General features: G+C 38.2%; 1 protein-coding gene across 1 annotated transcript; it reads left to right on the forward strand.

The window, feature by feature from the left end:
* Positions 1–1,369: 1,369 nt before the first annotated feature.
* On the forward strand, positions 1,370–10,373 carry urod (uroporphyrinogen decarboxylase). The gene is made up of 10 exons (XM_062428860.1): positions 1,370–1,514; positions 2,964–3,076; positions 3,287–3,366; positions 4,106–4,168; positions 5,441–5,638; positions 5,784–5,945; positions 7,388–7,522; positions 7,958–8,058; positions 8,669–8,735; positions 9,089–10,373. Exons 1-10 carry the CDS (start codon positions 1,492–1,494, stop codon positions 9,251–9,253), a joined length of 1,107 nt encoding a protein of 368 aa, XP_062284844.1. The 5' UTR covers positions 1,370–1,491; the 3' UTR covers positions 9,254–10,373.
* Positions 10,374–11,623: the final 1,250 nt, after the last annotated feature.

Below are 11,623 nucleotides of genomic sequence, written 5' to 3' on the forward strand. Positions count from 1 at the left end.
AACTGTTAAAATGACTCATAGGTAAAGCAGTGGCCTGTACTCAAACTCATTTGAAACTGTTATTGACTTGACGATGTGATTACTTTTATCCTTTATCGAAGAGGGAAGCTCAAAACTATCCCACAGGAGTGAAAGCAGCTTCACATGTGATGATTTTCTGTAGTGATATTTCTGTTTTTCTGGCACAGATCATGCTCTGTGAAATATTATGACTATCCACTTCAAACATTTCAAATGAAATTATTTTAAAAGCTGCTCCTCCACCCCAATCTGCTGGCAGAATTAAGAAATACACTGTTGTTGTGATGTTATGTTTGTTATTGTTGTTTTATTGATCACCTACTTCATATTGAAGTGCAGCTCTTTCTGTTTGTTTCTTGTTTGTTTGTTTGTGTTTTTCAGGGAGAATCTATTGTCAAATCCGTTCTTTTCTCGTTTTCTTCTCATCATTTCAAAAATGGTCTTTAATAATCAGTTGTGCAGTCTGAATCGAATTGCTCTGGTTTGATGCTGTGTAAATATAGCTTATTGATTTGTCATGTGAATGTGTAAATGCTGAATGGACCAACAATACATGCAATAAATTTTAGTCTGTGTTGAATGACCACAACAAGTGAGTCATGTGTGATTGTGAGTCCAGTTTGTCTCATTGCATTGACACTCAGTAGCAGTGACCTGAGAGAGCTAATGAATGTATCTTCACACGCTTAAAGGTTCAATTCTTGGATCTTCACATATAAAATAAAAAAGCAAACAGACAAACAAACAAACAAACAAACATAGAAAGACAGAAAAACAAACAAATATATAAAGAGTGAAAAAGATGGACAGACAGAAAGATAAACAAAGTTGTATTGTTTGTTTTCTTTGTTCAACAGAATATACAAGTAACCAATCATTCCAGTTCATAAAATAAAAACATTAATATAAAAGATAACAGAATAGTTTACATAGAAAGAAAGAAAACTAATAAATAAATAAATAAAAGCATAAGTGACAGATGTCTGAGTAGACTTTGATTACAGAAATACTGTTCTAATCTTTTATACAATATAAAAACTCAAAATAATATTTTATATCAACCAAAAATAATTGGAACTGTTTTTAATGTCCTGGCTTTGTGGATATGAAATTGTGATGTGACATATGTTACATGAAATATTATTTTTATATACAAAACAGGAGACAATACTCTTTCTTTCAATACAAATCTTATGTGAAATTTTGCTTAAAAAAACACAATGCTCCAAGTCCTTTCAAAATAAAAACGCAGAATGACCAGTTACAGAAATTCGTATTGTGTATTGTTTTATTTTGAAGCCATTACTCGTTTCCTGACGCTATCACGTGATCTTCCAACATGGCCGCGCCTTTGGTCTTGTAATTGATAGAGTTGTTGGGGGTGTAAATGACAGTTGAGGGTCTGCAGGTTGCGACAGACATCCTTAGAGAGAGACAGTGGAGAGACACAGACATCCTCAGCCCGCCGACATGAGCAAGAACGAATTAATCCTGTAAGTAGATGTTTTCAGCCTTTATACAGAGAAAGTAATGACAGTGTTTTAGCTGCTTGCTGTGAACACATAGTGAGGTTATGAAACTAGCCTGTCATTCTTATGAAAACAGCGTGTTACACACCATGAATTCAATGTAGCATCATGTTCACCGTTCATTATCATATTCTCACTAAAATAGTAACAATGTGCGGTCATTAATGCGTATTAACCGTGATACGCGCGCTTGTCCGCCATGTGGAGAACTCCCTTTAGAAAACATTAGTTTTACTCTTCTATTGGTCTGTGTTGAGGTGTGATCCGCTTTCAACATGAATTACTGGCTTTTACGAATAAATTGGATAATCTAGTAAAATTCGGCATGTCAATGATGCACTTGGAGTACTTTGTTCATTTTAAAATATCATCATATAATTTTGGTTAAGTGCGCCTTTTAAGGAGAAAACCTGTATTATTGCAACAATAAATTTGACATATTGTCAACTGAGTTTGGTGAAGTGGATGAGTGCGTCACAATGTTTTCAGCCACTCTACTCATATATAATATATTATGAATTGTGTATAAAATATTTTGACTGATGGATATATACACCTTAACTCCCCAAAGTCAACTGAATTAAAGTTGGAGTAAAGTTAACATAATTGGTTTGTTTGGAGGTTGCAGTGGACAACACTTTATAATAATCCAACTAACTTAACCTAGTTAGATTTACATAAGTAATGACTGTCAGTCCGCTTTTGATGTATGACGCTGATACATCCTTTCATTCAACCGTTATTTCTGCTGCTGGCAGGTGATAAGAGAGCACAGTAGTATTATCTCTCATAATCAGTCAGTCCACCTCCTCAGCTCAGTGCGTAATATTGCTTGGGAGGTGGACGTCTGGTTTTTAGATAATAGAACTGTGCTGAGATACTGCAGACCCCAGGGTCATGGTTTGATAGATGGCATTTGAACCCAATCCCGAGCTGAGTTTGAAATTTGGAAGCTCTACACTATAAAAGTGTATTGAAATGAATGTGAACAAGTGAAGTCGACATAACCCTGTATACTCCCACTGAACCCTATAGGCCTGTCACGATAACTACTTTTGTTGGACGATATATTGTCTTAAAAATAATCGTGATATATTATTGTCATTTGAAGATCATTTTATACTGCTGATATAATGATAATATAATAGCATAATGCAAGGGGGGTGGGGGGTGTGATTGGAGAGTGGGTGCTATTGACGTAAAAGAAAAGATCATGGTCCATGTATCATATAATAAGTCCATACATAGACATGATGATGTTGATAATTACGTTATTGTACGATAAGTCAGTAACAGAATTATTGTGACAGGCCTAGAACCACACACAGCTTTTGTAAATTTCTGTTTGATGCAGCATTTCTTAATGACCAACATAAAACAGGGTTAAATGTATTTGTCCGTTTTTCCTTCCAGCCCCAAGGATTTTCCTCAGCTGCAGAATGACACATTCCTGCGAGCGGCGCGAGGAGAAGAAACGGAACATGTCCCAGTCTGGTGCATGAGACAGGCTGGAAGATACCTGCCAGGTACTGTCATCAGCATTTCTCTCTCTTTGTTCCTGCAATAATTTTTTTTTGCTCAACCACACCAATTTCAAAAGCTTTCTTTGAATAATCTTTTTTGTTTGTCTTTTAACTTCAAATATCTCTAAACAGTGCAGTTTCAGAGTCGAACAGATAGCTCAATAACTGATCAGAGGCACTATCTCCTCATGCTTTGTTGAATCTAATCTACAGAGTTTCGGGAGTTCAGAGCAGGGAAGGACTTCTTTGACACATGTCGGTCACCAGAGGCCTGCTGCGAGCTCACTTTGCAGGTAAAGTATTATTTTTAAAAGTGGACCTATTATGCTTTTCCTTAGTTTCGATGTTTGTATTAATAATTAAAGGTGCAGTGTGTAGGATTTAGTGGCATCTAGTGGTGAGGTTGCAGATTGCAACCAACTAAATACAATCTGCCCCTCCAGCTCCCCTTCCAAGCATATACAGGGATGTCCAAACTATTCCATAAAGGTTCATGTGCCTTCAGGTTTTCATTCTAACCAAGCAGGAGCACTCCAGCCTTGACTCATTTAATCAACTGATCTCAGTCTTCAGACAGTTGATTGGTCAAATCATGTGTGGTCTTGATTGGTTGGAACAAAAATCTGCAGTCACATGACCCTTTATACAATAGTTTGGACATGCCTGATACAGGAGAACCCACAGTGGCCATGATACGAAAAAAAGCAAAAGTCCCTCTGTTTTTGGGTTGTCCATTCTGTGCTACCATAGAAACATGGCAGTGCAAGATGTGGAAGAACACCCACTCCCTATGTAGATATAAAGGGCTCATTCTACGGTAACAAGAGCACAACAATTCTTTTTTTATTTATTTAGGTAAGTATACACTAATTAAAATCTTTTATTCCATTTCTGTCCGTTCCAGTAGATGCCACAAAATTCTACACACCAACAAATGACAAGCCACAAACACATTTCATGTGTGTTATTCCCTGTTGTGTCTTTGTTTTTAGCTTTTAGTTTTAAATGTACTCCTTTCTTATCCCCTTTCAGCCTCTTAGACGTTATCCATTTGATGCTGCCATCATCTTCTCTGACATCCTAGTCGTCCCACAGGTAAGAACAATAGAACCAGGCTCATTGTTTAACATGTTCATCACGCTTATTATCTGTGATAACATTGGGGTATATGTAAGTGGGGTAATATAGTAGTCAGTAATAACATTGACTTTAAAAAGGAGTTTGTCTGTAGAGCATTTTAGCCTCCTTTTAGCTTGATGTATTATTTTTACAGCACAGAGATTAAGGCCCCATTTACACCTGATATCAATATGTGATCTGTATCTGGATACATTATCAGGGTAATGATATCCGATCCACACCTAATGTGAAAATGTGTTCGCCTTATCTCAATTGGGCCGCAGTGTGATCGGATCTCAGTATGCAAATAGACACGCTATCATTGCAGGTCAAGGGAGGCAAAGCCAGGAACAGACGTCATTCGCTTCTACATCTTTTTGTACATTTGTTATAGCTGATTGTAGCTTTTGTAAAGCTGCCTTAAACAAACAGGAAGAGGTAGAGCTAGCTGATTTTTCAAATTCTTTTTTTTTCTTATGAATACCGTCATGCTGTTAGGATAATATTCAATTCAATTCAAAGCCTGGACATCTCCAAATGTGGTCAGGTAGATCTGATCCCAGCATGTTCAGAGAGTATTTACTCCTTTGTTCACGTGTATTTTCCTAATGTAGATAACCTATTCAAATACAGCATTTTAATACCAGGTGTAATGGTGCATTCCAGTGGGAATTTCTGAGTTCCTAGTTGGAAATTTCAATTAGAATGCCCTCTGAAGTCAGATTTCCGACTCGGAAAGTCAGATGAACATCAGCCGGCTCCAACCTCAAAATCCAAGATGCTTCGCCCCGTGTATCAACAATGTGAAAGTTGTAGTAATATCTTGTTTATTAGCAGTTTTGTCTTATTTGTGTTTCATTATATCAGTTGTACACACAGCACTGTCCAACTTCTATCTGTGGACATGTTGCTATGGTGATTGTATGCACAAAATACAGCAAATATTGTTTTTATTAACTGGTCTTGGTGTGATGTTTTTTTCTGCCCCCTAGTGGACAAAAAGTGATTCACGCACCTTTAAAGTCGTTTTACTGGACAGATACGTTATGTGATACTTGATGCAAAAATCACCGATATGAAAATCTGTATTTAATTATTACTAATATCTTGATGGGTTTGGTAGATTTGCTCATCTGTTGTTAAAAAAAAGTCATTAATGTAATACTCAGTTTCGAAAGATGTTTTTCCATCTGTGTCAAATCTCTTATTGATCTTTATCCATCTTTGTGTTCATCTCCCTCCCTTCAGGCACTGGGTATGGATGTCCAGATGGTACCAGGTAAAGGTCCAACGTTCCCGGAGCCCCTGAAAGAGCCGGAAGACCTGCAGCGCCTACGGGTGAAAGTGGACGTGGGCAAGGAGCTGGGCTACGTTTTCAAAGCCATCACGCTGACCAGACACAAGATCGAAGGCAAAGTGCCGCTCATAGGATTCACTGGAGCTCCGGTGAGAGATGACAGACACGTTTAGATGTATTGAAACAGTTAGCTGCCAAAGTACAAACTACAATGACCTCAATTCTTTGCATCTTTGAATCTGAAAGGATAATTCTTAGTAGTTTGTAATCAGTTTTTGCTGTGTCCTTTCACAGTGGACACTGATGTCCTACATGATAGAAGGCGGAGGCTCGAACACCCACTCTAAGGCGAAGCGTTGGCTGTACCGGCACCCCGAGGCCAGCCACATGCTGCTGAAGATGCTGACGGATGTGATAGTGGAGTATCTGGTGGGACAGGTGGCAGCTGGAGCACAGGTCAGAACACATTGCCTTCAACACTGCAGTTACTTTATGTTTTAAATATGAATAAACACTTTATTTAGAGTTTCCTGCACTTTTAAACTTGAACTCAGTGCAGTGGAGTCAGACCAGATTTTTGCTTCCTGTTCCAATTTCTAAGCAGGGGGGGGGGTACTTTTTCTTCTTAGATTCCCTCCTGGCTGACTTAGCCGCATTCACTGTTCCCAAATTGTAAAAATTAGCAAGGTTTTCTTTTTTTGCACCAACACTGATATACTTTGATTCATTGATTACATTGCTCTATCACTTCAGACAGCTGACACATCACACCTCATTATCAAGGTTGTAACCAGATGATGAGCCAACAGTGGGCTCACAGTTAAAATGCGATGCTTTTTATGCTGTGTGAACAGATGCTATAATTCACTACAGGAAGAGCTGAACATGTGCTTTTTTTGTAATCTGACCTGTCATAATATGCTTTTTTAGACAATTGATGAAATCCTGGCAGATGTATCAGTCATACCTGAGAGACTCAGTGCAGAGTATTTCAGAGTTGGACATAAATACGATCTGCTGATGGAAGCAACTGCAGCACTCACTCCTTATGGAAACAGACCTGCTTCTCAGTATCAGCACAAAATACGTTTGAGGCAGCATTCTTCATTTTTGTCCCCCCCCTCCCAAAATAATTTGAGAACAGCTTGAGAGCCCAAAACTGGCTTATTACACAAAGTCTGGTCAATGTCATACGAGCATAGTACATTGTCTTTTTTACTGCAGTTGTTTCAGTATTTGGGGCAGCAGAGAGTCTGTCCTTCACTGTTGACCGGGATGCAGATCCCTGGTGGTAGATATTCTGCCTGACCTCTGACCTTCCTGCAGAGGAATGTGACAAATGAGTGATTATTATTTAAAGGTGAACAGTGCTTCTGACATGATTTATTGAATATATTTATTAGTTCTCTGTTTTTATACAAGAACACAAAAAGTGACATAAAACAAATATAAAAATATACGTTAATGTGTCTATACACCAAATACATCTAAAATATAAATGTATACAACTATGTTATTGTATAAATGTTTTAATCATTTTATTCACACTACATTTTTGTTGTATTGCATACAATGACAATGAAGTGTTTTAAATGTGCACACACACTCACCTTAATTAAAACATTAAAGGGGAAAAAAAGCTTTTCATCATTCACTCAGCATGCACAGTGCATGTTAACACTCAAAGTGAATCACATAGACGTGTTCTCCTTCTGTTCTTTGAATAATGATTTAGATGTGAGTTGACAGCAAAGTATAATTGTTTTCCTCTTATTGGGTTAAACAGGTTGTAATTATTCAACAATATATTAAAAAGTTAAAGCGTTTTAAGATTAGTTGTTCATTATTGTCACAAGGAGTAAAACGTGTGTGTTTGTGTGTGTGTGTCTTGTGTCCAGGCTCTGCAGGTGTTTGAGTCCCACGCTGGCATTTTGGGTCCAGCGGAGTTTAAAGACTTCTCTCTGCCTTACCTTCGAGACATCGCTCGCCGTGTCAAAGATACACTCAAAGAGAAAGGACAGGACGTCCCCATGGTGAGAGACAGCATTCATATATGTGCCCACAACACACACACACACACACACACACACACACACACACTAAGACTGTAGTACATGTTCACATTTTCACGTTTCGTCACCTCTAATAATGTACAGTTGCATCAGCGTCCAATCTGCAAACGAGGTGATTTATTTATATATCTGTTGTATTATTCAGTTTATTCTCTCGTTATAATGACCTGCTATATTAGTTTCTATACTGTGTTCTATTCTTGTCGTCACTCTGTTGCTTCAACAGTTCGGTTTCCCCAGGAGGGATCATTAGAGATTCATCCAGTCTGACGTAAATCACTGTTCCACTTTATCACCAGTAGGTGGCAGTGTTTCACCAAAGATGGATCGTGCTGCTCTGTGCAAAAGTTCCCTCAAAAATCTGTTAACTTTGATTTCTGTGTATGTGTGTTCTAGATTGTGTTTGCAAAGGATGCTCACTACGCTCTAGAGGATCTGTCTCAGTCTAATTATGAGGTGGTCGGACTTGACTGGACTATTGACCCACGATCAGCAAGGTAACACATACACACACACAGAGCTATGTTGACTTTACTACTGATATCTTCCCAATATTACATAAAAGGTTTTCTTGTTTCTTAGTTGTCAACATGGCCCAAATTACTTCTGTTACTACTTTTCTGCACTAAAGTCTGTTTTAAAAATGCAGAAATTTGTCAAATTTCAACCAAAGCTGGCTCTTCCTGTTTTAGTTTGAGAGATTTGAAGCATTACGTCTCTGGAATGTCAAAATGAATAGAAAAGCTGTAGCCTCTTGAAACTCCAGCATCATTGTCAGGCAGCGAAAAAAGAAAAGGGCTTGAAGCGAAGTTGAACTGAATGCATGTCGGGGACGGAGGCGTAATCACAGAGCATACTGTTCTGTTCTCCTTGAGGAGCAGGTTAACCATTACTGACCTCTCCCTCGTCCCCGGTTTGTCACTCTGTGCTGGATTTAAGTCAACAAACATTTTGTTTCCTGGTCTGCTCATTAAATACTTAACTGGTTGGTTAAAGGATTACTCTGTGTGTTTGTGTGTTTGTGTGTGTGTGTGTGTGTGTGTGTGTGTGTGTGTGTGTGTGTGTGTGTGTGTGTGTGTGTGTGTGTGTGTGTGTGTGTGTATTCAGGGAGCGCACAGGAGGGAAGGTTAGCCTGCAGGGAAACATGGACCCATGTGCTCTCTATGCTCCAAAGGTAACCACCCCTCCCACTTTGGCTAAGGCTTACAATCTATTTTTCTCTACTTTTCTATGTGTATTTTGTTTTTCTGTGTATGATCCATCGGTCAATCTCTTTACTTTTCTCAAAATTCTTCTTCTACTACTGCTATTTTCAGCATCCTGCATACATGCTGCGATTGCCATTCTAATCCCATTATACCATATGTATATTTGAAGTGGCATAACTCATTTTGACACAGTACCATTAAAATACACAGTATGAAAGTTTACAATTCTTTAACCAAAATTCATAAGTGCTCATCCTCTAACTCCGTTTCTAAAGTTTTAGTATCAATTGATTGATTTCTGTCCACTTTCTTCCTCCAGGAGCGCATTTCAGAAATCGTGAAGAAGATGGTGGAGGGATTCGGAACCAGGGGCTACATCGCCAACCTGGGTCACGGCCTTTACCCTGACATGGACCCGGAGAACGTCGGCGCCTTTGTCGAAGCTGTTCACCAACACTCAAAACAAATGATCAAACAAATCTAAAACTGAATCATGTCTGCTTGTGTGTAAGCTAAACAAAACTGATGTTGGTGATGATAAAAATGTACAATTATGCATTATTTTATTAAAAACTGTGAAAAGAAATAAGTTGCTGATGTTTTAAATTAAATTCCTTCAAATTTAGTTGATTCCACAGAGTTGTACATTTTCAAAAAGGGATTCTAAACCAAGGAGGAAACAAATGGTAAAAAAACAATGTCTTGATATTCAATATAAACCACAAAAATCATGTATGTTGCTACATATTCCCTTCACTCATGTCTAGTGGAGACTTTCAGGATAAACAAGATGTTGGTTTTCTAAGACAAGATTTTCTATTAATCTAAAATATCTTGATCTGACCAGGAGTGGATTATGTATTTGGATTGGAAAGGGTTGACCTCATTCTTGCAAGTACATGTGCAATACAAACACATTTGAAGTTGTAAGAGATCCTGTTTGCATTCATGTTGAATCTGTTCAGTAATGGATGAAAACAGCGTTGACTTGTTGATGGAAAAACATTCATTTAGATATTTGTCATCCAACCAAACTCTATATTATTATGTTACACTGCGTCATCAATCAAAACTGGGCCCTTCATCAAGACAAGTAGCTTCTTTGTCAAAGGTTCTACGTTTCCGAACAAACTGCTGAGAAAACAGAAGCTGGTGATTTGGCGAATGAATTTCAGCAAGGGACACACGACTGCAGTTATATAATCAGTTTTTAAGGGAAAATGTCAGCTCACAGCAGTCGATCGTTCCATCCCACATCTTAGCAGTGAACAAATCCCCCGCCAGATCTCAGCATGGAGAGTTTTATTTTTACTGCAGCGGATAGAAAAAACACATTGTACGAGAAGATGCCTTAATGCTGTTGTTGTCTTTGTTTTTCACTCATTGGTTTTTATCCTTTTTTTCATTTTAATCAACTCAGACTTATAGAAAAAGTGGCTTATGAGATGAATTACATTGTAATCATCTTGAGAGGTTGGATCCAATTTGTAGTTAACCACCATATTAAGGCGTACAAATCTGCATATTTGGCTATTTTTTTTCCACCATGTTAATTTTTTGTCAAATTTTATGTCGTATTTTAAATAAAGTTACACATAAAATGTTGTTTTCTGCTCATCTTTAATATATTAAGTGTATACTGATGTTGGATTAGATTTTCTTTCCACTAAAGACCATCACACTCAACCAGAACATCTGGCTTATGCTTTTTAGATTTATTTTCCTGCAATAGCTCAGCCACTGGCCTCTGAACAGGGTGTTAATTCTTCTTTATGCTCTGAAACTCAGACAGAGTGGGCATGATGTCAGCATGGACCAAGTTCTACAGCATTAGTAGGATTTTAGCCATGCTAAGAATGTGGATGGCAAGGTTGCTCTCTCAGTTGGTCTGTTCACCACTGTGGTTCAGACTGAAGTATTTCAACAATTATTGGATGCAATGCCATGAACATTTCTAAGAACATTCATGGTGCCCAGAAGACCAAGCCTACTGAATTTGGTGATTTTTTCTTGAATGCCACTGAGGTCCACTCTGTTTTTCTGTGAAATATATTGGATGGCTTGCTATGAAATCTGATGCCCACATTCGCCCTCAGGATGAATTGTAATACTTACTTTTCACTTTTCATCTAATCATTTTTATTTGTCTGATACTTGTCTAATGACCTTCATTGTACTTTTCTGTTAAGGGAAAATTAGCAAATGTAATCATACAGGCCAAACTAAGGTGGTGAAAATGCTGAACATTACCTGCCAAGTATCAGCACATTAGCTCTGTTGGCATATTGTTATGTCTGCATATAGTACAGCCTCACAAAGCCATTTGTTGTAGACTCTGGTCTACACAGTATATAAACTACTAAAAGTACCGAAAACTACAAGTCTACCTCTGTCTGCCCCTCTGAATTCACTTTGTCTCCTTTTCTGGCAGCTGCCTCACGTAGAAGCACTTACCTTTGCACTAGTTATTTCTGGCTATTCATAAATCATTTAGCAAAGGAAGCTTCTTCTGCTGTTGTCTCAGTTCTGTCAGGTAAACACGTCCAAATAAGCTCAAGCCTATTTTATAAACCCACATATACTTTCTGTTTGTTTTGATGGCTTATGCATCAGGGTTGTTCCTCCACAGTGGAGAGTGGGGACTGATTGGAGGGCTGACACAGAAAATGGGACAGAGTAGTGACAGTAACTGGGCTTTAACTGGGACAGAAGTGAGACGATGGCCTGCCTGGAGGTGTGTGAACACGATTTTTATCATCCAGACAGTCCTTTGAGACACCCTTTGTAATGAAGGTCTATAATAATAAACAGCTCAACTCTTGGAGTATAATGTGACTTCTAGAACAACGTTAAC

This window comes from Scomber scombrus, chromosome 11 (genome assembly GCF_963691925.1).
Source record: "Scomber scombrus chromosome 11, fScoSco1.1, whole genome shotgun sequence".
Classification (NCBI taxonomy): Eukaryota; Metazoa; Chordata; class Actinopteri; order Scombriformes; family Scombridae; genus Scomber; species Scomber scombrus.